We start from the raw sequence: 27,142 nt of genomic DNA on the forward strand, positions 1-27,142 counted from the left end.
ATAAAAGGAGATGTGACACGTCTATTTCAATGGATCTGATGTTCACAGTCAGTTTGTGTTCAGAGGAGGACTCGTCTCACTGTTCTTCATCTTTTGCATTTAATTTTTGATTAATTGAATATTTTCATCCTGCAGTGAAGAGCCACATGGTGGTGCGTTCACTGTCTGTCGCAGTTTATTGAACAGTTTGAGGGCTTGTGTTGGAGGTGGTTTCTCCTGAAATAAAGGAAGTGAGTGCTCTGCATCTTCTTCTCTGTTTCGACTGACGAACATCTGTCTGTCTGTGTTAGTTCTCCTTCAGCGGGATGGTTCTGTGGTTCCAATCAGGAACACCACTGAACCACTGACTGACCATGTGAGATCTGCTTCCTGTATTTCTGGAAATACCTTGATTGTTCTTCTCTCCCTCTCCATCAGTATGTGTTCCTGTCCCACAAAGACACGTTCCTGACTCGGCCTCTTCCCCTGAGTCTTTGTGCTTTCTGGTCTCGCAGGTCTGAATGGAGAGCGTCTGAACCTGGACTACCGATGACAGCTGCGTCTCCTGCCGGACATCCACTGCAGCTTCTGTTAGCCATGCTACCATTATTATTAGACGAGCAGTGCTGTATTATGTTCATATACTATCTGCTATTAATAAGTAAATACTTCACATACATGAATACAGTATATCACATATCTACATACTATCCTGTACGTACTTCATATAGTTATAAATCTATAACAGCTGTCAATACTGGGATTTCTCCATCCCCGAACCTCTCTCTCTCTCTTCACTCTCTCTCTCTCTTCAGTCTCTCTCTCTCTCTCTCTTCGGTCTCTCTCTCTCGCTCTCTTCAGTCTCTCTCTCTTCAGTCTCTCTCTCTCTTCAGTCTCTCTCTCTCTCTCTCTTCAGTCTCTCTCTCTCTCTCTCTTCAGTCTCTCTCTCTTCAGTCTCTCTCTCTCTCGCTCTTCAGTCTCTCTCTCTCTCTTCAGTCTCTCTCTCTTCAGTCTCTCTCTCTCTCTTCAGTCTCTCTCTCTCGCTCTCTTCACTCTCTCTCTCTTCAGTCTCTCTCTCTTCACTCTCTCTCTTCAGTCTCTCTCTCTCTCTCTTCACTCTCTCTCTCTCTCTCTCCGGTTCTGCTCGAGGTTTCTTCCTGTTAAAAGGAAGTTTTTCCTTGCACCTGTTGCTACAGACGTTGGTCTGTACCTGCTCTGTTAAATTTCATTGCAACTTTGTGCTTTACTCTCCTTCTGTCCTACCCTAAGAGCTGGCTCCTGACAGACTTGGGGGCTCCTGACAAACAGCCTCCTCCTGGCGGACTTGGGGGCTCCTGACAAACAGCCTCCTCCTGGCGGACTTGGGGGCTCCTGACAGACTTGGGGGCTCCTGACAAACAGCCTCCTCCTGGCGGACTTGGGGGCCCCTGGCAGACTTGGGGGCTCCTGACAAACAGCCTCCTCCTGGCGGACTTGGAGGCTCCTGACAAACAGCCTCCTCCTGGCGGACTTGGGGGCTCCTGTTTTTTTTCTGGCAAAGGTTATAGAAAGCAGATCCTGGACACTTGTAAACCTGCCACCTGAACTGTCACTGTGAAACAGGTACAAACCACTGACCCTGGATGACTAAAGCTGTGGTGACACGACCATAACATGTCGAGGCTAACAATTCTCTTTTGGTTAATAGTCTTTTTGGTTGAGTATAGTTAAAACTATAAACCAGCACCAGAGTGAAAACTCGGAACAAACACAGACAAAAATCTGCATTTTGGAACAAAAAACAGCAAACGTAACAAACAACTGAGCCCCGCAAGGCATGATGGGATGTTTCATCATACGGATGATGCTGTGTGTTCGTCTGCACATCAAGCAGGAAAGAAACAAACATGAAGGAGGAGCTCAGACCAGAAAGAGGAGCAACATCTATCACGTGGACCTGGTTCAGGAATGAAATGTCTGACACAGACCAGAAAACTGTACTTAGATGCTACAAACCAGATCCACAACAGGCTGAAACACCAGGGACCTAAATACACAAGGGAAGACAACTAATGACACACAGGTGAAACAAATCAGACATTTACAAGGGCGGGAAAACACAGGAAGTAAAGCAAAAGAAGAAACATAACATGAACCTTCAAAATAAAACAGGACGTGACAAAACCGGACCATGACGACACAAAAAGAAAACCTTCAACATAAAACAGGCATGACAAGCACCGATCATGACATCATCATCTCTCTCTATCTCTGTGTGTCTTTCTACATCTCTCTCCCTCCCTCCCGCCCCCTCCCTCTCTTAACCTCTCTACCTTTACAACCAGCCACTCAAGGCAGATGGCCACAACCCAGATCCTGGTTCTGCTTGAGGTTCCTGAATGTTAAAAGGAAGTTTTTCCTCGCCACTTTCACCAGATGCTTGCTGATGGCTGAATTATTGGGTCTCTGTAGATTAAGAGTCTGGCCCTGGAAAATGTCCAGAGACAACTTCTCTTGTGATTCGCCACTATTTGAACAAAATTGAAAAATTGAAACTGAAATTACACGTGTAACTTGACGTAGATAGGCATCCTTTGATATTCGTCACATATTTACATCTGTGAATAAAATGTCTCCCTAATAGAAGCTGTTTATTGACCACATAACTGCTGCCTGCATCAATCGATTTATGAACACTATAGATGTATTTATTTGTAGGGTGGTTTCAGGGAACTTTGCCTTGTTACGACATTTAACTGGATATAAATCTTTATTTCTAAATATATCTATATATGTTTGTGTATGAATATGAATTGAATTTAAATGTTCAAAGGTGTGTTGATGACCAGCAGTGTAATTGATTGCAATGTCTCTAAAAACTAATTTCTACCATCATTAATTTATTCATCATGTCTGTCAGTGTCCCACTAAACCTCTTCACCTGAACGAGTGGAAAACAGGTTCTTGGTGGTTTGAGAGTAAATAACTTTTGAACAATAATTCGTTTTCTTCAAGCTTGACATGAGAAGGTTGAGATCCATTTCACAAATGTGCGGTGTCAGTGAAAAGGTTCTTTGTTTTAGCAGATGCCGAATTCAATCTTTCCCTTTTTACTATTTCCGCATTAATTTAGGGCCCCAATAATGTAGTGTTAATAAAGCACGTCCTATAAAGTTGTTAATAAAGTTCAGAGGTGAACACCTGCAGGACACACGCTTCGGGAACTCACGCGGTTCTTGAGTCAACGTTGTCATCAGGAGCTGCGCGCGCACCTTCATGTCTCGCGTTTTTTGTTTTTTTTTTTAAGCTGTGCCGCGGTGTCTGATGGGATTGGTCCGCCACTGGTGTGGACATGTCCGCCATGTTTTCCACGGAGAAACGGCCCCAACGTCCCGTTAAACCCGTACACTGATGAGTCCTTCCGCCGGTTACCGGAGCAGCGGACACCGATGAGCTCTACTGCGGTGGACAAAGTCGCGTCCGGGGCGGATTCACGCCGGTATTGGTGCAGTTGTGTGGCGGATTGTCGCTAATTTGGCGCAAACAATGAGTAAACTCTCGTTCCGGGCGCGAGCGCTAGACGCCGCCAAACCGCTCCCGGTTTACCACAACAGGGACCTGCCGGACCTGACCGACTGCGTGTCCATTAACCGGGCCGTCCCGCAGATGCCGACCGGGATGGAGAAAGAGGAAGAGCTGGTAGGAACATGTTTTAATTTAAAGTCTGTCTTTGTGGTGTCAGCTGCGTGCTATGCCGGGATTCATGACGTACTTACGCACAGTTTTCACCGCACGCTGTGTAGGAGGACACATTAATGCACACAGTGCACGTAGTGTGCGCTGTTAGCGTAGCGCCAGTGAGCTTTGGGCGCTTTTCGTGGCTTTGACGTTTACGTTTTTACGTAGTTCTCAAGGCAACGGACGACGCAGCAGGCTAACTGGTAGCTAATCATTGCTACGCTAGCTTCAGACCGTTCCTGTGAGCGACTTTGAGAACGTACGGACGGATAAAACACCTGTTTCAGAAAGTTGAAGCTGCTCTCTGTGAGCAAAGGAAACTAAATCTGTTTCCGTTGAACCAAACGCAGTGACAGAAATGTGCTGTTATTACTGACACAGTTCACAGTTTATCCAAATTACATCACACAGCTTCTGTTTTAATGTTTCTGCTCTGATACCTTTCTGCCATCCAGTCTGCGTTGGAAAGTGAATAATTCAGACTACTCGCACTGACCAAAGAAAACTGAAACACAAGCTGTGTGAATAGATTATCAGAGTGCTTGCAGATTTTCTGCCAATCAACTAATTGTTTCAGTTCTAATACAAAGAAAAGGTGCAGGTGGCAACATGCTTTGACTGACAGGGTCGTCTTGTGTTTAATTAAAGGCATCCACATATAACCAAGAGATAATAGATACATGATACAGAATAACACCCTTCATCCTAAAGAAATTTGCACATAAACACAAAAGCTGCGTTTCCACCAAAGACTCTTGGTATAGTTTGCTTGAAACCCAAATGTACATGCACCTAAACCTTAGATCTGTCTTGTGTTTCCTTCGCAGACAGTACTCGCAAATGTAGGTTGGGTCGTTGGGTGGCTTCAGGTTTAAACCCCTTCACTTTTCCAGCAGTTGAGAAACTACAGACAAGACCTCTTGGTTCTTGGTGTTGAGAAGCTGCAGCGTTTATGAACTGACTGATTGTAACCTGTACTGTACATTTATTGCCAGACAGCTTCCTGTGAACCTTTTCCTCTGCTGCTCGCTCTCTCAGCCACCCACACAGTACACACTGAACTACGCTGTGCTGATAACAACTACAAGACTTCTCAGTATGTCTGTGTTTATTACAACAAGGATACAAACTACTGCAGCAAGACAAAACACAACGGAAAAAACAGCAGAATTGGGAAATCATACATCAATCCCTGACCAATCAGTGGACTGCAGTGATGCCAGCTTCACTTTAAGTATCTGATCAGTGTGCCAGGAACATCATCAGAGGGTAGCCAAGGGCCGTCACATGAAGGAATTTCCCCTACGGTGATTTAAGGTGGCTGAACAACGTGGTTTTGGTGCCATTTATTTCTTTGTTTCTGTGAATTACTTGATGTTCTCTGAAGATCTGAAGATCTTTTTCACTCTGCTGAATTTGTCTCTTTCGCACTGCAGCTCTGTGCTGTAACCTGGGCAAAAGAGATCGTTTTGTTGCCCAGATGTGAATAGTGAATTTCTCCATTGTGAGATCAATGAAGTCTTATCTACTCTATGAATGTCAGCTTTCTCTTGTGCTCATGCTGCAGGACCTCTTCCTTGTGGCTGAAGTCAAGAAATTTGGGATGATGGGTTGCCGGTTAGAGTTAGGGTTACTGGTTGGTTACTGAAACCTTCCCAATGCAGTGATCCTTTTCCACCATGATGGGGAATGGAAAGTTTTTATAGCCCAGGAGCTTCAGTGTGAGCTGAACCCTGCTTTGTCCTGTCAATCATCCTCATGTTGGAAGCAGGACCACAGTGGTTGTAGTGGTCACTTGTCATCCCTGTGAGTGGCTTGCCAATAGCGTGGTATTGCAGCAATGCAGGTATTGTGACAGCGCTAGTTAGGCTCCGTTACCAAGTCTTTCGGGTTTTCATGTCAGATAAAATCCAGGTGAAATTGAAGACTCTTTCATTTTCTACTCAGTCTGTTGTTGACAAATCTGGTTATAATTCGTCTTTCCGTTTTTTGAAATCTGTTTTCTGGGTAATATGTAAATCAGGGTCAATCCTCCTTCACTCCAGTAGGCAGAGCTGCTGATGCACCTGAAGCTGTTTGATAACTGACAAAACCACCAGACAAAGAAGGTCCAGTTTAGTTAGGACAATAACAGTTTAATTAGCAATAGCTAAGAGCTAGGCCGACTGTTAACTGACAGTCAGTGGATATTAGGGTTGGGCGGTGTGACAGTGTATAACGAACAACAAAAGAAATGTCTTCTAGAGCCTCGAGCAAGTTGGGCCATCGTAAAGCATTCAGAAGCACCGTGACCAGGATGAATGAGAATCTGCACACGTGTGTCCACCGGTAGAGATTTGGCAATACCAGTTATCCCTTAAGTCATATTTACACCCTGTCATTCAGTGTATGTACTGCTCCACTGCTAAACAGCGAGCTAACACACACATATTAGCACATATGCTACATGTGTGAAAGGACAACCATCCACAGAATCAGGTCTGGACATTGTCCAGAGTCCATATGAGAAAACAGCTGTAGTTTCTCTGCTGCACGTTTCGGATGGCAGCTTGCTGTCTGAAGGCCATGTGATGTGTTCAGCAGGACTGTTGTCACGTTGTCATGTGACCTGAGAGCCACAGCTGGAGGTGATAACGAACCCCTGTTCCATCTTTGTTGTTCTCATTTGGAGCCTTAAAGCTTCTGAGTTAGTTTTACTCTTTGAACCTTGTGTTTTTAACTCCGGTGTTGTCTCATGTGAAGCAGCTGTTTGTACGAAGTACATATAAAAGAAAATAATTAAATGTGATGTCGCATGGTATGGTATTGTTAAACCATTTCTTAACAGAATAATTACTGCACAGTGATCTATACCAACACCGTGATAGAAGATTTTAGTCATATTGCCCACCTCTTGTGCATATTTCCACAAACTGCTTACTGACACAGGGAGGACGGAAGATTACAGATGTGTCAATGCATTTTTAACATCTGGACAAATGAGTCTCAGTCAGTTTCAATCTGTCTTCTGTGTTTCTCAGCAGCATTTGCACTTTAAAATGTTCAGAGATCAGAAATCTGATCCACACACCACATGCAGTCTCTGTGTCTTTAGGCACAGACAGATGAATCTAGAAATACTCCTTGTTCTTAGTCTGAACCAGACCACAGACTTTTCAGGAAATGTTTAGTGTGTCAGTCTTGCAGCAGAGTGAGCTGTGTGTTTTTCTGGTTGTGTTTCAGGAGCACCATCTGCAGAGGGCCATCTCAGCCCAGCAGGTGTTCAGGGAGAAGAAGGAGAACATGGTGATCCCTGTACCTGAAGCAGAGAGTAACACCACCTACTATGACCGTTTGTACAAAGGAGAGGTCAAAGCTCCGAAACAGCTCATCCACATACAGCGTGAGTACTCTTTAATACTGGTCTACATCTGTAGTTCATCAGCAGTCAGCGAGGCGACTGTGCCTAATTTATTATTATACAAATCCAATCTGAGTCAGCAGTTATTCGTGAATACTTGACTTACTCCTCCTCATTAAGACCCCTGGGAGACAAAAGTATTTCAAAAAAATATCTGATGGAGTCACCACCACCTCTCTCCACCTTTAATACCAATATGTCTGCGTGTGCTAACACTGTGCCTTGTGTTGCACCTGTGTTCACTGAGGGGTGTGAATAAGGCAGCATTTTAAACTCTCATCATGTACTAGTATGTATGTTCCGTTTGTAGTGATACCAAAAACTCACGGTATGATAATACCTTGATACAGCGATATTAAAACTTTAGCAGCACTCGGCTTGCAGAGGATCATGGGAGTCTGTTATTGGCTACTATGATTGCGCCCTCTGCTGTTCAAACAAAAACAATACAACAATTTTCGATAAGGAGAGATGGTAAATAACCATGTTATGTCATGGTAGATAGCGTCACAGTGACACAACGGCATTGAGTCATATTTCTAACGTGATATCATAAAAAAATGTAGTAAATTGTTACATCCCGATCTGTTTGTTGTCCTCCAGCTCTGGGTCTGGACCTGGAGCAGCCAGACTACGACATGGACTCCGAGGATGAGACACTGCTCAACAGACTGAACAGAAAGATGGAGATCAAACCTCTGCAGTTTGAGACCATGGTGGATCGACTGGAGAAGGCCAGCACACACCAGGTAACACACACACACACACACACACACACACACACACACACACACACACACACACACACACACACCAGGTAACACTGAGGTCCGTCTGCACACACACACACACACACACACACACACACACACACCAGGTAACACACACACCAGGTAACACTGAGGTCCGTCTGAACACACACACACCAGGTAAAATTGAAGTCTCTTCAAACACATACACAAAACAATTAATCGATTGTTAGAATTATTTTTCTGTTGATTGACTTATGGATTATCAAGTAGGAGGTCTTTTGACCACCTAGCTCGGCATGTGTGTGCAAACACATGTATATTATACCTTCAGTGCCATGGTGCCATGGCTGTGATGCAGGGGTCAAGGCCTTTAGGCTACGGTTACCATCAGCACATAAAATAGAGTCTGACGACTGTACGTTGTGGTCACATGGATTCTTACCTGATCGTGTAGACGTGCTTCCATGGTTACACAGAGGTACAAATCTGTTACCTAGGTTTTTAACGTGTTTTTAAATTGCCAATGTGGCAATGATAACAGTAATGGTAATAATTACGTGTGCAGTAATTTATTTGAAACACTGAAGAACATAGGTGATCTTGCTGATCTCCCCCTAGATCATGAGGACTGACTATGAGTCAGATTTACTGATTAACTGATTTGAATGCTTTAACTTGTGGTCCTCTTTTAACTTGTATCTCCAAGATAGCGACACACAAGTGGCAGCTTGTTACAGCAGCTCTGACGGCTTTCCTTTGTTTTAGTGTTTTCTTGTGTGTTTCTCGTCTTTTTTCCGTCATTAGTTTCAGTCGATCGTGCGTACCTACGGATGTACAACTGGTGGGACTCGTGATTTGCTTTTTACTATTTTCTACTATTTTGGACTTTTAAAAACAACATCAGGTCGTCCATTCAGCCACAGCTCCATTGTTCACACACCGGATCAGCTGTTAGCGCTGTGCAACACCAGCGTACTCCCAGCAGAGAGACTGGAGATCCCGGCGGAGAGACGGGGAAGCGAAGATGGTATCAACCATCCATACCACCACTTATTATGAAGAATGTGAGATCTCTCCCCAATAAGATGGAAGAGTTAACGACGCTAACAAGTCTGCAGCGGGAGTGTAGCGTCATGTGTTTCATGGAGACATGGCTGAACTCATGCCGGACACGCGTGTCACTTTGGACAAATTCCATCTGCTGAGAGCAGACAGGCGAGCAACAGAGTGCAGTAAGATGAAGGGTAGGGCATAGCGATGTATGTAGTACGGCACTGAGGGACTGTTTGGCGCCACCAACTGGGAAGTGTTGTGCAGTCCTCACGGGGGAGTACCCTGACAGGTTGACATCACAGACTACATTGAATTCTGTGTGAACACTGTGCCTACCAGGAAGGTGTCCCAAACAACAAACCCTGGGTGTCCCCTGAACTGAAAACCCTACTGAATGAGAAGAAAAGGGTTTTTAAGTCTGGGGACAGAACTGAGTTGAGCTGAACAGGGAGATCAGAAGAGGCAAGAAGAGCTACAAGGGAATGGCAGAGAGGTTTGGAGGGGCCTGAAAACCATCTTAAGCCACAGCAGCGACAACGGCAGGGGGCCAGAATCTGGAGACCAGGAATGGGCAAATGAGCTGAACCCGTTTTTTAACAGGTTTGATTCTACCCCCATTCCCTCCCCCGACCACCAGGGCCCAGACCAGATGGCGTTACCTCTCAGCACCATTTCCCCTCAGTGCATCCCTGATACCAGCAGCTCCGTCCTCCCACCACTTCAGCTCCCTCCAATCCACATCACCAACCGCCACCCCCCTGTCCCCCACCCAGCCTCTCCGTAACAGCAGATCAGGTGAGGAAGGAGCTCAGGAGGACTAGGTGAGTATGGCTACTGGCCCTGATGGTATCAGCTCCAGACTGATCAGGGACTGTGCAGATCAGCTCTGTGGAGTTCAGCACATCTTCAACATGAGCCTCAGTCTGCAGAGAGTTCCTGCCCTCTGGGAAACTTCCTGTGTGGTTCCAGTGCCAAAGACTGTGCATCCCAGGGAGCCCAACCACTTCAGGCCGGTAGCCTTAACTTCCCACCTGATGAAGACTCTGGAGAGGATTATCGTTCTCTTTCCCACCTGGAGAGCACTGGAAGCACAGTGAGGGTCATGTCCTTTGACTTCTCCAGTGCTATCAACACAATCCAACCACACTGCTGAAGGGGAAGCTGGAAGGAGCCGGAGTCTACTGAAACAACTTCAGACACAACACAACCAGCTGCCACCTCCAGAAGTTCTCTGATGATACAGCCATCGTTGGATGTGTATCACAGGGGAACAATATGAACACAGGGAAGTCATCGCTAACTTTGTTGACTGGTGTGGACTGAACCACGTGTACATAAACGGCAAGACTAAGGAGATGGTGATAGACTTCCACAGGAAAGCACCACAGACTACATCGGTGTGGTCCAGGGTCTGGACATTAAGATCGTGGAAGAGTACATATACCTGGTGTCCACCTCAACAATGAACTGGACTGGTCCACTAACACTGATGTCCTGTACAGGAAGGACCAAAGTCGTCTCCATCTGCTGAGAAGACTGAGGTCCTTTGGAGTATGTAGGACATTACTGAGGACTTTCTATGACTCTGTGGTTGCATCTGCAGTCTTTTACGCAGTGGTCTGCTGGGGCTGTGGAAGCTCTGAGAGGGACTGGTCAGGAGAGCTGGTTCTGTCCTGGACTGAACCAGCACTGAGGATGTAGGTGAGAGGAGGTTAGCAAAACTGCTCCCACCCCCTGCATGACACAGTGGGGGCCCTCAGCAGCTCCTTCAGCAACAGACTGATGCATCCAGCCTGTAAGAAGGAACGCTACTGCAAGTCCTTCAACAGCCATCAGGTTATTCAACTCAGACGTTGTATAATGGAGCTCTGAGTCCACATACGTACTGTTTTTCCACTACTATTGTTTAACATCACGCATGCAATACCTTGCACAATATTACATTATTTTTTTTCCTCTAAGTACTACACCTTTACATGTATATTTTTATTACTACTGTGACACATATATATATTTATGTACTGTGCACTGTCTCTGTACTTAACTTATCCAGACCCACCATGTGAAATTCTTCACATCGTTGTGTAATTCTCAAATTTCCATGTACAATTTCTTTTTTAAATCTTTTTATCTACTTTTTTTCTATTTTTTCTGTATTTTTCAGTATTTTGCATTGGCAGTTTATTTTTTTTCGTCTTTTGTATTAAATTTACATATATATATTGTCATCTTGTTTATTTTAGTTTTTTATTTTATTTTATTCCTATCGCCTTTGCTATTTCTATTTCTGCTGACTGTAACACCCTAATTTCCCCAGCTGGGGATTAATAAACTTCTACATACAACACCCCCATTATGACAACGTAAAGTGTTTTTGAAATGTTAGCAAATTTATTAAACATAGAGAACTAAGTCATCACATGTGCATCAGTATTTACAGCCTTTGCTCAGTACGTTGATGATGCACCTTTGGCAACAATTACAGCCTGAAGTCTTTTTGAATATGTCTTTGGGCATTTCCGCCCATTCTTCTTTGCAGCACCTCTCAAGCTCCATCGTGTTGAGTGGGAAGTTTTTCATTTTCAGATCTCTCCAGAGATGTTCAGTGAGATTCAAGTCTGGGCTCTGGCTGGGCCACTCATTCAGAGTTTCCTGAAGTCACTGCTTTGATATCTTAGCTATGTGCTTCGAGTTGTTGTGTGCCTTTCCAAATCATGTCCAATCAACTGAATTTACCAAAGGTGGACTCCAATTAAGCTGTAGGAACATCTCAACGAGGATCAGCGATCAGGATGCACCTGAGCTCATTTTCAAGCTTCATGGCAAAGGCTGCGAATACTTTTCTACATGTGATTTCTTACTCCATTTTATTTTTAATACATTTGCAAAACTCCAAAACTTTTTTCACTTTGTCATTAAGATAAGATAAGATAAAACTTTATTAATCTCCAGCTGGGAAAATTTGGGTATTACAGCAGCATGTAATAGCAGTTGGAAAGAAAAATAGCAACAGAGATTCAGAAATGAAAATACAAAATTAAAGTTGACTATATATATAAATATATATATATATATGTATATGTACATATTATACAAGCGACTATATAAAAGAAAAAAAAATTGTAGTAAAAATATATAAAAAATATGCATTGCCATAATAATATACTGCCAGAAATTAACAGATTTTTACACGTTTTTACACATGTGTGGGTGTAGTGTGTAGAATTTTGAGGGAAAACGATAATTGAATCCTTGTTGGCATCAGGCTGTAACATAACCAAATGTGGGGAAAGTGAAGCGCTGTGAATACTTTCTGGGTGCAGTGTAATTCAGTGTATAATGTGTTGGGTTGAATTAGTTTGACAGCCTACACCTATCTTGTTTTCAGCTGTTTTTTCTGGTTCTGTTCTCAGCTGGTGTCTCTGTCAGAGGCGAAGCTGCTGCTGAACGAGGATGACTACTTGCTGAAGTCAGTGTATGATTACTGGGTGAGGAAGAGGAAGAACTGTCGAGGTCCGTCACTGATTCCTCACATCAAACAGGAGAAAAGAGACGGATCCACTAACAACGACGCCTACGTGGCCTTCAGACGGAGAACCGAGAAGATGCAGACCAGAAAGGTCAGTCCTCATCTCAGTCCCCAATGTGGTTTTTATTTCAACCTGCTGATTGACAGAGCCTTCGGTCAGATTTTAGAGTTACTGATGCCGGACCTTTATTTTAATTATTTGGACATGTTGTGTTGTATTTGTTCTGTTTGATGTTGAGTTATATTTCCTGCAGGTTTGATTTGAATGGAGCAGTGTTTTTTCTAAGGAACTAATTGAACATTACAGACCTTGAAATGCTCGGTCAAAGCTTCTCTACAAGGCCAGGAATAAAAGTGGTGCTCACTTCACCATTTCCTCGCTTGTTTTTGTGGATCCTCTGTGTTTGTACCTAACAGAACTAAGTCCCCACAGTTTAACTCAGTAATAAATAATAACTCTTATGCTGTAATACATCCTCACTGCTCTGCAGTCTCAACACACTCTACAGTGTTATAACTCTCAAACTCAGTTCATTTACCAGAAAGTCAGCTGTTGAGGTGCTGAGAGAAGGTCCGTCTATAAAATGACATCATAATAAATGGTACACGATATTCATGTTTTTGTATTAATTTCAATGGCCGGGATAACTAATTATCTAAACATCTTTAACAACAATTTACAATAATTTGAGATCTGTGTTTAAAAGTAATACTGGAAATAACGTGTCTCATGTATCTTGACGCCACCTGGGCTCCATACACCTGAGATCAATAAAGACAGCTTCTTAATACAGCTTTTAATAGTTAAGTATTTTCACATCCCGGGAGTTGAATTGTGGAACAGAATGCAATGTAATGGCATTATTTAAGCAGAATTTAAAGAGGCTTCTGCTCTTTGTTTTTCTATTATTTCCATTTTCAGTTGAGATGCTAATGTGGTTTTACAACAAAAGATTCAGATTGGTTGAACTGCAGCAGCCTGTTAACGGGAGACACTAACATTTTCAGTCCAGTTGTTGTAACTTAACACAGATAGTAAGAGTTTACCCAAATTGCCCCGGCTGGGGATTAATAAAGCTTTATCTGTCTTATCTTATCTTTATGAATCACTGTGATGTATTTGTGTGTGTCAGAACCGTAAGAACGACGAGGCGTCATACGAGAAGATGCTGAGACTGAGGCGGGAGTTCAGTCGGACTGTCACCATCCTGGAGATGATCAAGAGGAGAGAAAAGTCCAAGAGGGAACTGCTGCATCTCACCCTGGAGGTGGTGGAAAGGAGGTGAGGAGGGGGGGAGAAGGTTCTTAAACTCTACACAGATACAGTACCTGAACACACAACATGGACTGGTTCTGTATTCAGTGTGGTCAGTGTTGTCTCTGTCTATAATCCTGAGGTCCTATAGGTGAGTCTGGGTCATAGGCAGAAGTAAACACTTCAGCATATTCACACCGTTTATTTATATAGCACGTAATGCAAATAAGTGTTTTAAAATGTACTTAAACAGACTGCTGTACAGTAGTGATGAACAGGTAATGCACATACAAATACTGTGATGGTTTAATAGCTTGTTAACAGTAGTGATATAAAGCCCATAACCAGCTGCTTTGCTGACATTGAGATGTCAGGACACTGACCTGCTCTACGTTGGAAGTCTCATCTTCATTGATAATCAGGTCAACGAAGGTGGTGTCGTCAGCAAACTTGATGATGGCATTGGAGCTGTGGCCTAAGCCATCAGGCGATACAATAATTCACTGAAAAACTATATTAAATAGATCAAACAAAATAAAAAGAGCAACAGTATGATTTTACACTCTGAAATTTTGGGCTCTGTGGTTGCTGAACCTCAGAACCCATCACCTATTGTATGCCGACAGTTTAGTCTCTGGGGTAACGGTGAATGTTTGAGGGGGTCAAATGCAGCCAGTGGATATCCGGTCAACAGATAGCCCGGCCAAGACTTCCTCTTCTGTACGCTAGTGATTGTTAACAGTCTGAATGGCAACTTGAGATGTGAAAATGGTGTCAGATGACATTTTGGCAAATTCTCTAAAGGTATCTGGATAGGAATGCATGAAAATTAAAAAAAGCTAAATCCGCCTCTTTTGCTCTCCACACGGACTGCTCACCTACATTGTACCAAAGTCCACTCAAATGTGATTGGTCAATACTACCTGGACTACAAACTGAAACCAGACCGCTTCCAGTACCTCTCTCTTGCCTACAGATTCTGCGTTTATATGCAGGTATCTGTTTATAGAGATTAGTTGTTCCCTGACAGCTGGGTCCTCTTCAGTCCTCACCTGAGCATCCAGGAAGTTCTTGACTGAGGACGCCAGACTGCCAGCAGATTGATAAATTTACAGTAAACCAGCTGGCAGCCAGTGTACAGACATTAAAATGGGACGAATGTGATCCCTTTTCTTGTCTGAGTTAGAAATCTGGCCCTGAATTAAATTATAATTTATGCCTGTTAAGAGACTTTAAGTATTGTGCAGCTGTTTGCACAAGCAGGACCAGCAAACACAGTTCATGTGGAAATGGGTGTAATGTCACTTTAAACCTGATGAGAAGTTAATCTGAGTCAGTTCAGAGGTTAATGCGGTCTGCCTTGTAACAAGCAGGAGGCGCTATAGCTGTGAAAGCTGAAGGTTTGATGTCACAGACGGTTGTTATCAGTCCAGTGTGCTCTGTTAATGTTTTCTCTGTGTTCAGGTATCAGATGGGAGATTTCAGTGGAGATACTCTCAGAGAGGTATCACTCCCTCTAGTGGAGAAACCAGTGTACAGCACTCCAGTTACTCTGATCAACGGCAGCAGACCCAAAACAGACATCAAGATCAAGGTACTGACTGTTTACATCTGACTGACTGCCTGAAGTTTACCTCCTGTGTTTCTGTTTTCACAAACTTGATGCAAAAAGTTCCTGTCAAACAAAATAATAATTTCACCAACTGGTCTGTCGTGATCGTGAGCTTTGACACCACTGACTGGGAAGTGTTGTGCAGTCCACACAACCTGCACCATGGACTACAGCAGTAAACTGTATTCACACCTGTCACACTCTACGGGACTCTGGATGATGAGCTTCTGAATGTGTAGTAGTGAGTTTTACACTGACTTCAGGTTTGTTTGTGTTTGGACCTTGCATCATTTTATTTATTTTATTTTATTGACTTTACGAATCCCAAACTGGGAAATTATTCTCTGCTTTTAACCCATCACTGATACACTGAAACACACACATGCACCATGCAGTGAGACACACAGGAGCAATGGGCTGCATTCAAGCACCCGGGGAGCATATTGGGGGGGTTAAGTGCCTTGCTCAAGGGCGCATCAGCCGGCTTTCTTCTGCCAGTCTGGTGAGGGAATCGAACCGGCGACCTTCCAACCTCTTCTCCAACCTCAAGGCCATTATTTCTTGTAATAAAAGGCTAAGCCCTATTTCTACTAATTCAACTGATCCAGATAAAATTCAAACGGGATTTATGCCCCGTGTACGATTCTGTTGTACAAACTGCCCCCAGCTGTCACTGTACAATGGCAGGAATGACAGTTAGCCTATAAACTGTCTCCAGGGGTCTATCTGACGCTGATGTCTGTTCCGACCCTGTTTCCCTAAAAGCTGGGACACTGTGTAAATGTAAATAGAAACAGAATATGATGATTTGCCGTACATTCAAACTCCATATTTAATTGAAAATAGCACAAAGACAAGATATCAAATCTTGAAACGCATAGGTAAACACATTTAAACACAATTTAAAGTTTTTATCCACTGATGGTTTATGTAATATCTGGTTTTCGGAGGTACTGGAGCCCCCCTTTAATAAGACGTGGAAAATGTCTTTCTCTTGAAGCACTGCATAACTTTTTTCTTGAATTAAAACAGCTCATTGTTATTTCCAAAGCATTAGCACTAATGCATTTACGATGGAAAAACATGAATGTGTTGTGTTGCATGTTGATTTAAGGGCTGCTCCTAAATTTTTTGCCGGTGTGGCTAAAATGTTCTGTAGGATCACCTGCCGCACATGCGCTGGGGGCAAATTTTAACCAATACCTAAATTTTAGACTGTAGCAAAGAGGAGCTTGGTGATTGCATAAAGCAACTACTTGCTTTTGTTGAGCAGAAAAGGTTTGAACCTGGAATCACTGCTTGCAGCTGCCGTTAAGTTTGTTAATGCAACAACAGATTCCTTTAGAGCACAAACAGCAAAGATATATAAACTCAATATTTTCCTTCCTTTGCCTTACTTTAGAACTCCATAAGTACCTTTGGTTGATCATGATACTTGTAAATTGGATATTTCTTTTACCAAAGCACCATCAGTAATAGTCAGATGCGTTGTTGCGTTGCTGATTTAAGTGATGCATGTAAACCGTTCAGTCGGGAGCACCAGTGCTACGAGTTGTGTGCAGCTCTGTAGGTGGAGATGATTCTCCAGTTAGTGCCATTAAACAATGGCAGAAGAAGAAACAACGCAGTGACGCTATGAAACATGCTCCAGTCAAAGGTCAAACGATGAAAACATGATAGAATCCGACATGTCTGGTTTTCTGTTTTCAGTACGGTTACAGACTCCTCATGCTCGGATGTTTTCAGCTTCAGTTTCAGGTTTTCTTTGCTTCATTGTCAGTGTCTGTCTGTGTTTCAGATGCAGAAGAAGCAGGTCTCTGTCAGAGATGAGCTTCCCTTTGACCTGATCAGACCAAAGAAGAAGAACATCCGACGGGACAGATTGTATCCTCCACAGCGACGTCCCGGTCGACCCCCCGGGCCCTTCACCGTCAACAAGGCCGACATTAAACAGTACGACTTCCACAGCTCTGGAGAAGAGGACAGTCCACCGCCACCGCTGGTCAGCATCACATTAGTCCGATCATCATGTGATTATACTGAAGCGAACCGTCGTCCGATGTCGTTGTATTCAGAATTTTATTCTGTCTCCTCAGTCTCCTCCATCTTCACCTGACGAGGAGAATAATGCTGATGGAGTTTTTGTCTTCAGGAGGAAAGCTGGATGTCAATATCTCTCTGTGAGTTTCTACTCTTTCTTTTTAAACTGATCGATCATGGAGAGGAGGGACATGAAGTCTGGTTTCTGTGCAACGTGTATGCACAACAGCAACACTACAATCACTGGTACTGACAGCAGGTGACATGTGATCCGGAACAGTTTTCAGTGCTCTCTCCACTGCAACACATAAATATGATGCACTGCTAAAGATTAAATTAAACAAGACAACAATAAAACTTAATGATCATTTATGATTATCATTTCTACAACACAGACACAGGAAGTATGTACTTGAGTAGAAAAACTACATACAGCTAAAGGTTTTATACAGTATCTGTAAACTGTAATAGTTTATTCTCTAAACTTCAGCATCCTGTAATTCAAATGGTCTGAGAGAAAGCTTCTGCACCTCCTCTTGGATCTGTCGTCAGGTTTAGGAAATACAGCCCGTGATGGGAGATTTTGGCCAATCACAGGTCTTTTCAGAGAGGGGGCGCTCCTATTGGCTGTTCTACAAATGCAGGTGCGCTTGCAAGTCCCTTTAGATTAGATAAGATGAGATGGTGAAAGCCTTGTTTCACAGAGCCACATAGTGTGTTACAGTGTGTGTTTGTGGGTGCGTGAGTGCTGGCGTGTTACAGCATGTGTGTGTATGTGTTCCTGTGTGAGTGTGAGTGAGACTGAGACTGAGAGTGTGAGTGTGAGTGTGAGTGTGAGTGTGAGTGTGAGAGAGAGACTTAAAATGCTTTAATCTGGTCGTAGTTTTAGTTCAGAGTCGAGCTGCAGGACTTCTGAATCATTTGAAGACTTGTTGGGAGGGGGCAGACAGACAAGACGTCTCAATGATCATGTCTAAATGAAGCGATGTTCTGAATCAGGGTCTCTGCGTCAGCCGCCGACAGAAAAGATTTAGTTTTAGCTTTAATGGAAAAAGGCGATCTTGGTGGTTTCTTTAATGTGCGGGTTGAAGGAGGGTAGGAACAAAGAAAAGGGTTTTTGGCTGTTAAACTTTGAGAAATCAGTTATCAATAGTTATTGTTATCAGATCAAACTCGTGACTGGTGGATGTGCAGCATCTCAGTTTTATCACTATTCAGGACAGGAAATGATCTGACATCCAGGATTTCACAGCAGATAAGCAGCCCTCTAAATGGATAATCTGAAAATGATCGTCAGCCTTTGCAAGCACAGAATCAGAACCAGAATCAGAATCGGCTTTATTGGCCAAGTTTGTGTGCACATACAAGGAATCTGACTCCAGTTCATACATTTCCAGTTCATACTCAGTGTACTTGCATAGAATGAAATCCACACAGCTCAATGAGGACAAGAAGAGGAAAAACATCAGTGAACAATAAATTGAATTTACCAAAACAAAGAATGATGAAGCAACAAACATTGAAGTTTACAGTGTGCAGGTATCTGTGTTGACTGCTAACTGTTCATCAGAGGGGAGAGGTTGGAACAGGTGGTCTCCAGAATAAAAGGGGTCTGCAGTGATGCTTCCTGCTCATCCTGAATGGGGGGCAGGTTGAATGCTTGATGAAGCTAATGTCCGTTATTATGCTGTTTTCAACACCCCTGATAAAGGTAATGCTTGGTAATTGATAAAGCTATTATAAAGTTAATGCTGGACAAAGAGAAGTCCCCTGATGAGAAGCCCTCCTATACCCCTCCCTTTCCAAGAACCTTTGGTGGCCACGAAACTCCACGAAACAGGGCGATGCAAGATGATTGACTTTATGGAAGAGGAGCATGCTCAAAATACTCTTCTCTGCTATTTGAAGTATCGTTGATGTAGACTTGTTTGAGTGTTTGGAGTGTTTGGAGATGATGGTCATGTCGTGGGGAAATATCTGTAGATGAGGCCTGAATGTCAGCACTGAGACATGAAACCTGACAGCATGAGACATGTTGTCAGCATGTTGTAGGATCAGCAATGAGCTGAGACTAAGTACTGAACACAAGAACTGAACTCTAATCAGCTGAGCTCTGTTAGCTTTGGTTATATTTGTGCCTTCATAAGTTCAAATCCTGCATGAGTGACTCAAACTATGTTAATATAAAAGCGCTGAAAATGAATGTGTAGATGGAAACGAATCAGAAATAGTACTTTGAACCAGCCATGTCATTTATTTTACAGTAAGTACATGAAATAATTAGCTTGTTTAAGAAGCATTAGTTGAGTGAGATACTGTCAGGTGGTTTGTAGCAGGGATATCAAAGCCTCCATGTCGTTAAACAGTTTCAGTTTTGTTTACTCCAGTTTTATTTTGTGACATTTAGAATGAGAAGAAATGCTGATGTTTCAATCATGAGACAAAGATGCTGCTGTGAATTTAAACACACGTACAGCATGTTGACTGAATACTGAAACAGATCTCAGCTCAGATTTTAATACCCTTTGAAATGTGAGCTGAACCTTAAACAGACTGATGTTGAACTGAAACCTTCAGGGAGGAACTTTGGATTAAACCCAAACCTGCTTTAACTGGTAGAAGTTTCTGAAGCCGTCTCCAGGTGTCTTGGAACAGTAACAAACCCAAACCACTGATCCGTCTTGCTTTTATTTTGAAAAAGAAACAGTATGTTGTTTCTGTTTAATTCTCATATTCATCAACCAAATTCCACCTTCTTTGTTTGTTTGTTTGTTCAGCCTTGCACGGAGCAGATTAGTGGAGATGATCAACCAGATCTCCTCCCTCAGTGTCTCCGGCACTGTCTGACCGAACTGACTCGGCCTCCTCGTTGGACGGGCCTGAGCCGCCGCAGGATAGGACGAGGAGGCAGGTAAGCACCTCCACACCTCTCTGCTCGTTGTTTCTGCGGGGTTATTGGTTCAGTTCTGGGAGGAATGTGATCCACAGTCTGCTGGGAGAGGAAACTGACTGAGACCCAGTTTACTGCTGAAACCAGATGTTTAGATTTTATGTTGAATTGATGATCAGCAGAAACGTCTCCTGTTATTACTGATACCAGCATCTTAGATGGAGCTCAGGTTGCTGTTCCAGGTGTTGAACCAGTTTTGTGGCAGAGCCCTCAGCCTGCCTCTGTTGGAACTAATTACATGAATATACATGTGTTGAAATGTGGAAATCCAAAGACAGACTCTAGATCAGAACTATCCAGATGTAACAGAAGGATCCTGGTCTCATTCCTGCCTCTCAGAGGATGAACCAGTCACACTGGATTTTACTGCTCTGTACTTTTTGTTTTGTTTTTTTAGATTTTCCTGTATTATGCTCCAGTCTTATTACAAAGAGAGATTTTTCTTCAGGTGTTTTATTTAGAGCAGCAGCGGAGCTGAACACGAGATGTTTGACTGCAGGAACGTTTACAAATGATTACATACAGAGAAGAATTTAGAACGTTTCCATTGACAACCAAATGATTCATTAATCTCCTGATCAGGATAATCCTGGACCGAGCCTCCTCACATCTTGATCCAGTACTGAGGGAGATGGACTCTTCAATGCAATCAGTCTGCGGGACCAGGACCAGTGCCTGCCCCCTCAATGACCCAGTAACACTGGAGCACGACCCTTCCCTGACCTCGAGAACCACGACCCCCAGCCTGACTAAAATCCTGAACAACATCCAGACCCTGAGGAGGTTCTTCTACAGACCCAAACCGCTTCAGGATCAGAGGGAGGGGGGCAGAGGGACCGCATGGTCCTCTGTGGAGGACAACAGGCTCACCTCTTGTCTGTCACCTGACAGCACCACTGGTTCAGGTGAGTTATCAGGCCAGTCCTGCAGAAACTACAGAGAGTGCTGAGTGCTTCCTGTTCTCCCTGAGGCTGCAGGACTGAGGGATTTATTTTAAATCAGAAGTTCATCAAAAGCTTCTCAAAAGTTCTGTTACTGTTCAAAATAAATGAGTTAAACTCGATTTCCAAAGAACACAGAGGACACGTGTGTGTGTGTGTGTGTGTGTGTGTGCGTGTGTGCGTGTGTGCGTGTGCGTGTGCGTGCGTGTGCGTGTGTGTGTGTGCGCGTGTGCGTGTTACTGTGTGTGTGTGTGTGGGTGAAGGACTGCAGGTGTGATTGTGAATTTGTACATGGTAAGATTTTTAACTCCATGTTTGTATTTTATTTTTGATGTCACGGCTCCTGCTTTTTCTTTTTTGGAGATATTTTTTGACTTTATACATCATTATTGTCACCGATGTTTTTTTCTTCAGCAAGAACACCTTACCTACACCCTGTTACAGTCCAGCTCACCTGCACAGTACAATCAGGTGCACAGGTATCATCTGACAGTAACAGACAGCTCCCCCATGTGGACAGTCAAATAAATGAATGAATGTCAGTTATATCAGTGTGTGTCTCTCTGTTGGCCAGCAGGAGGCATCACAGAGGAGCAGTACCACAACCATCAGCAGCAGCTGGTCCAGATGCAGAAAGAACAGCTGGAGCAGCTGCAGCTCCAGAACAACACTGTTGTATACGGACACACAGCACTGCACCAAACACAGGTACATGTACCCCTCAACATACCACAGGTCAACACGTAATGACTCACCAAGATGGTGGCGCGTCCAGACGCAGCGGCTCATAGCTCCCGTGTTAATGCACAGACATACAGAAAACAACACAGAATACACGATGCTAGCTCACAGAACATATAATATGTGAGGCATTATTCACTCGACATGACGTATAAAATGAAACATGATCCAGAAACACCAACCATGCATCTCATAGCACACAGAAGATGTTGAAGTTGAACAGATTGGAGATATATTTGGAGGATTCTACCTGCATGAGCACAGCTTTAACCATCCACTGTGTTGTATGTAACCCATTTTATATGTGTGTGTATATCTGTCATATTCTATATAACACACCTTGTGACTAAATGTCCTCACTGCTAGAGATTTGTCAGAGCTCCATCTTCAATGGTCTTGGTCTAATTCTCATAGTTTTCATGGTCGTCCTTCTTCTCGGTCAAAACTTTTTATTATTTTTATTGTTGATATTTGGAGATGATAAATTCAGACATTTAACACGTCTGTTCTGATGCAGCAGGCCAACATGTGCTGTGTAGTGTGTTTATGTATCTGTCGGATCTGTGAAATGTGTTGATTGATGTTTGGAGTGGTTGTCTGTGCCCGGTCGTCTGAGTAACAACCCGTCCTGTCCCGGTCTGGTCCACAGTCCACCAGGTTCAGTGAGTCCAGTTCGAAAACTCTGGATTCAGCTAGCGCTCAGTTTGCAGCCTCCGCTGTGGTCAGCGCTCCTCCTCCACCTCACGGTCACATCAACAGTGAGAATAAACCCTACAAGACCAGCGTCAATGGAGTCCACCACCCTTCAGGTGAGCTACTCCACCTGTCTGAGCCTCACTGAGGAGGGGTCACACATAACACAAAAACATACAGCATGGGGACAAAAGGTGGAGATGCAGAATCGACACTACACAGTCAGGTTCATTAATATCGGGACATCAACACAGTTCTCGTGTGTTTGGCCCTGAACACCACCACAGTGGATTTGACATGAATTCCTCCACGTTCACCTGGTTTGGATGTAAATACCCTCAAATAAAAGCTGGAAGTCTGCAGTTTAATCACATCCTGTGCGTTTCATTTCAAATCCATTGTGGTGGCGTTTGGAGCCAAAAAGACGAGAATTATGTCGATGTCGACCATTTTCCTTCTAAAATTGCATATTCATTCTTAAAACAGAGACCCCCCCCCCCCCCCCACAACATCACAGCTGTAATACATACATCTCAGATTGTCATAGGATGATATTTATACTGCGTATTTCATACTAACACTGGATTATTATGGATGTATGTTACTCCTCCTCCTCAGGTCCCTCCAGGCCTCCATACTCTTCCTCCTCATCTCTCAGCTGGTCTGGGCTTTCAACAAGGGGGTCACTCCCCCCCTCCTCCTCCTCATCATCTTCCCCTCAGTCCCTCCCCAACCAGAGGAGCCAGGTGGGCGCCGTATCCCCCGCCCAACCCCACACTGCTCGACCCTCAGCCCCCCCAACGTCTGCCTTAAAGCTCGCCTCCGTCGCCGCCAGCCTCGACCGAGTGCCCAAAGTCTCAACCGCCAGGTAAACATCCACCTGCACACACCTGTCGAGGGAAATATACCTGTCCAGCTGAACATCCACCTGCGCACACCTGTCGAGGGAAATACACCTGTCCAGCTGAACATCCAGCTGCACACACCTGTCGAGGGAAATACACCTGTCCAGCTGAACATCCACCTGCACACACCTGTCGAGGGAAATACACCTGTCCAGCTGAACATCCACCTGCACACACCTGTCGAGGGAAATATACCTGTCCAGCTGAACACCCACCTGCACACACCTGTCGAGGGAAATACACCTGTCCAGCTGAACATCCAGCTGCACACACCTGTCGAGGGAAATATACCTGTCCAGCTGAACATCCACCTGCACACACCTGTCAAAGGGAAATACACCTGTCCAGCTGAACATCCACCTGCACACACCTGTCGAGGGAAATACACCTGTCCAGCTGAACATCCACCTGCACACACCTGTATTTCATCTTCACAAACCAAGTGGAGGTCACCTTAAAAACCTGAAAAACAAGTGCGTGTAATTTTAAAGAAGCTGCTTTTCAAAGTTGGTTTTATTTTATTGAACCTGACTCTGATAGATCTGATGAATGTCATTCAGCTGTTGATGTTCAGACATGGAAGGCTCATGAATTTAAGAAGTTAATCGTGGTGTCTTCTAATAAAATGAAGTTTTTGTTGAGAAATGTTTTTGTACAGCACATTGAGTTTTTTTATCTCAACCAGCTGTTGTAGTCCACCACTTCTATATGATCTAGATGATCCAAGTCTAATCTTTGATATATTGCAGATAGAGGTGCAGCAGTTATTTTATTTTTGACATATGATCTGAGGAATTTCTTAATTGCAGTGCTGTGCAAACGTTTGGGCACCCCAGGTCGACATTTCTTTTAATGTCATAAAGCTAAAGATGAAATATCCTCTTTAACTCTTTAAATTAGATGAGTTTGTTATTTTTGTATAATTTCAGAGTGAGGAAAAGGAAAGGAGCACCATAGAAAGGTTTGGACACCCCAAGAAATTTAATCTTCATAGGTCAATGGCTTGTTCACAGTCGTTGTTAAGAAAAGGCCAAAACCTGATAAATCCTGTGACCCACACCTCAACTCCTCTGAGCACCCGCCTGCACGCTGAACACAGCAGGAGAAGGCTGAAAGAATATTTAAGATGTATAATGTGGGAATATTTCATGCTGCTGTAACACCCAAGTTTCCCCGGCTGGGGATGAATAAAGCTCATCTTTATCTTTAAAAAGACAGCACTGAGTTTTCAGCTGGTTGTTTTCTCAGTTTGAAATGTAATAAAGAACTGACAGTTAACAGGAAACAATGGAGATCAGTGGAAGACCTTCAGAGAGAACTGCTCACAGTATTGTTAGAAAGTCCAATCCAAACCTCTGTTCGACTGTAAAGACCTTCATGATGACTCAGCAGACTCAGCAGGGGTGGGGCTCTGTTCTCCTGAGCAGCTACACCTGCACAAATATGAGCTTCATGAAAGAGTCACCAGAAAAAGCTTTCCATCATCCTCACCACAAAATTTACCAAAGGAGCATCTCAACACGTCTGATGCTTTTAAGGAACAAGTCTTGTGGGCTGATGAAGTTCAAATAGAACTTTCAGGTCACAACGAGCAAAGTTATGTTTGGAGAAAGAAGATGAAGAATTCATGAAACCACCGAAAAGAGAACGAGAGCTGCAGGCGGATCGATCAGTCTTTGGGTTTGTGTTGCAGCCGGTGGACAGCGAGCGCTTCACTGGTCCAGATTCAGTTAAATAAAAATCAAAAAGCTGCAGATGGAAAGAGGATGGCTTCTGCTACAAGATAATGATCCTAAACCAGGACCAAGTCCCTTACAGTCCCCTAACCTAAACACCAGTGATCCTCTATGGACAGACCTGGAGTCAGCAGAACATGAGATCAAATAAGAAAAACTTTATTAACTCCCAACTGGGGAAATGTGGTGTTACAGACAGCAACAGTAAAAATAGGAAACAGCAAAGGCAGAAACAAAAATAAGAAAATGACTTTATATATTTACATTTTATACAAAGACTACAAAAGTCCTGAAGCCTCACATACTGCGGTCTGTTGGTGAGGGAGTCCGTGGTCCATGCAGCCAGGTGACAGTCTACTCCAGCTCCCCCCTCAGCAGTGATGGTTGGATTTAAACCCCCCCCACAATCCTCAGTGTGCTCCCAGTGCTCTCATGGTGAGAAAGAGGTCTGAGCTGTTTTCCAGAGGGCAGGAACTCCCTACAGATTGATGCTCATGTTGAAGACGTGCAGAACGACTGATCTGCACAGTCCCTGAGCGGTCTGGAGCTGATGCCATCAGGGCCAGTAGCCTTCCTCACCCTCACCCTCACCCTCCTGAGCTCCTTCATCACCCGATCAGCTGTTCTGTTGACCTAAAAACCCTCTTCTTCTCGTTCAGTATGTCTCTCGTGCAGCGCTGCTCCTGAACAGTGATGTGTCCTGGGTAACACCATCTGTTGTTTGCAAACATCACTATGCCCCCGCCCTTGCTCTTACCACTCTCTGTTACTCACCTGTCCACTCTCTCCTAAAACTTGTCCAAAGTGAGATGCATGTCCGGCGTGAGTTTGTTCTGCCACGTCTCTGTGAAGCACATACAGATGCTATGGTGCCGGTACTCCCGCTGCAGGCTAGTTAGCGCCGCTAGCTCTTCTCTAGGCAGAGATCTTATGTCCCCCAGAGTAAGAGACGGAATGGACGGTTAATACCGTCTCCTTTTGTCCCATCACTTTGCTCCAGCTCTGCGTCCCCTCTGTCTCCTTATCTCCGCTGGGATCTCCAGTATCAGTTATATCACTGAGACAAGATGTCTAAACTGAACAGTCAGGTTCATCTCGTCAGGTGTTTCTATTACAGGTTTCTGGAAATCCCCACTTTGATTACAGACCAGATGCTTCGAGTTTACATGACATGAAATAACAGGAGAAAACCAACTGTAAACTGGTCACTGAAGGATGTAAAGACAGAATGGATCCTCTGAACACAGAGAACGTGAGCCTGGTCCAGGATCAGCAGTCCCTTTTCACTGATGGTTCATTCTTGTTTGTCCTGACAGAGACTCTCACGAGCCGGAGAGACTGCTGAACGGACTGTCAGAGACCACGCTGCCCATGGAGGTCACATAACATCACATGCCATCAAGCCCTGCTCCTCCTCCCCACCCCCTCCTCTTCCCATCACTCCCTGCTCCTCCTCACCACCCCCTCCATTTCCCATCACTCCCTGCTCCTCCTCACCACCCCCTCCTCTTCCCATCAAGCCCTGCTCCTCCTCACCACCCCCTCCTCTTCCCATCACGCCCTGCTCCTCCTCACTGCCCCCTCCTCTTCCCATCACGCCCTGCTCCTCCTCACCACCCCCTCCTCTTCCCATCACGCCCTGCTCCTCCTCACCACCCCCTCCTCTTCCCATCATGCCCTGCTCCTCCTCAGTGTCGGACCGGTGAATGTGACACGCTGTGACCTCCAGGAGAAGGAAGTGTTGTCAGAATCAGAACATTTTACTGCGAGTGGATATTATGAGTATTATTATTGTTATTCTTATTGTTGTTGTTGTACAGTTTGTAAATGTCAGATGTA

The 27,142-nt window shown here is 44.1% G+C and overlaps 1 protein-coding gene across 2 annotated transcripts; it reads left to right on the forward strand.

Annotated features, from left to right (window-relative positions):
- The first annotated feature begins 3,299 nt into the window (after positions 1-3,299).
- epc2 (enhancer of polycomb homolog 2 (Drosophila)) lies at positions 3,300-26,815 on the forward strand. 2 transcript variants are annotated; one of them, XM_041950714.1, is made up of 14 exons: positions 3,300-3,657; positions 6,919-7,078; positions 7,700-7,845; positions 12,315-12,521; positions 13,564-13,712; positions 15,150-15,279; positions 17,096-17,299; positions 17,394-17,477; positions 20,115-20,248; positions 20,870-21,192; positions 21,803-21,936; positions 22,619-22,778; positions 23,281-23,530; positions 26,620-26,815. In XM_041950714.1, the coding sequence occupies exons 1-14, from the start codon at positions 3,505-3,507 to the stop codon at positions 26,687-26,689; spliced, it is 2,304 nt and encodes a 767-aa protein (XP_041806648.1). In that variant the 5' UTR covers positions 3,300-3,504; the 3' UTR covers positions 26,690-26,815. The 2 variants fall into 2 exon arrangements, with proteins under 2 accessions (XP_041806648.1, XP_041806649.1); XM_041950715.1 differs by having other exon boundaries at positions 21,806-21,936.
- Positions 26,816-27,142: the final 327 nt, after the last annotated feature.

This window comes from Chelmon rostratus, chromosome 13 (genome assembly GCF_017976325.1).
Source record: "Chelmon rostratus isolate fCheRos1 chromosome 13, fCheRos1.pri, whole genome shotgun sequence".
Classification (NCBI taxonomy): domain Eukaryota; kingdom Metazoa; phylum Chordata; class Actinopteri; order Chaetodontiformes; family Chaetodontidae; genus Chelmon; species Chelmon rostratus.

Bases quoted from the DNA above. Each gene is read 5' to 3' on its own strand.
- epc2 (XM_041950714.1), top strand. From the start codon at position 3,505: ATGAGTAAACTCTCGTTCCGGGCGCGAGCGCTAGACGCCGCCAAACCG. The intron at 3,658-6,918 runs GTAGGAACATGT...GTTGTGTTTCAG, and splicing joins TGGAGAAAGAGGAAGAGCTG to GAGCACCATCTGCAGAGGGC. The intron at 22,779-23,280 runs GTGAGCTACTCC...CCTCCTCCTCAG, and splicing joins TGGAGTCCACCACCCTTCAG to GTCCCTCCAGGCCTCCATAC.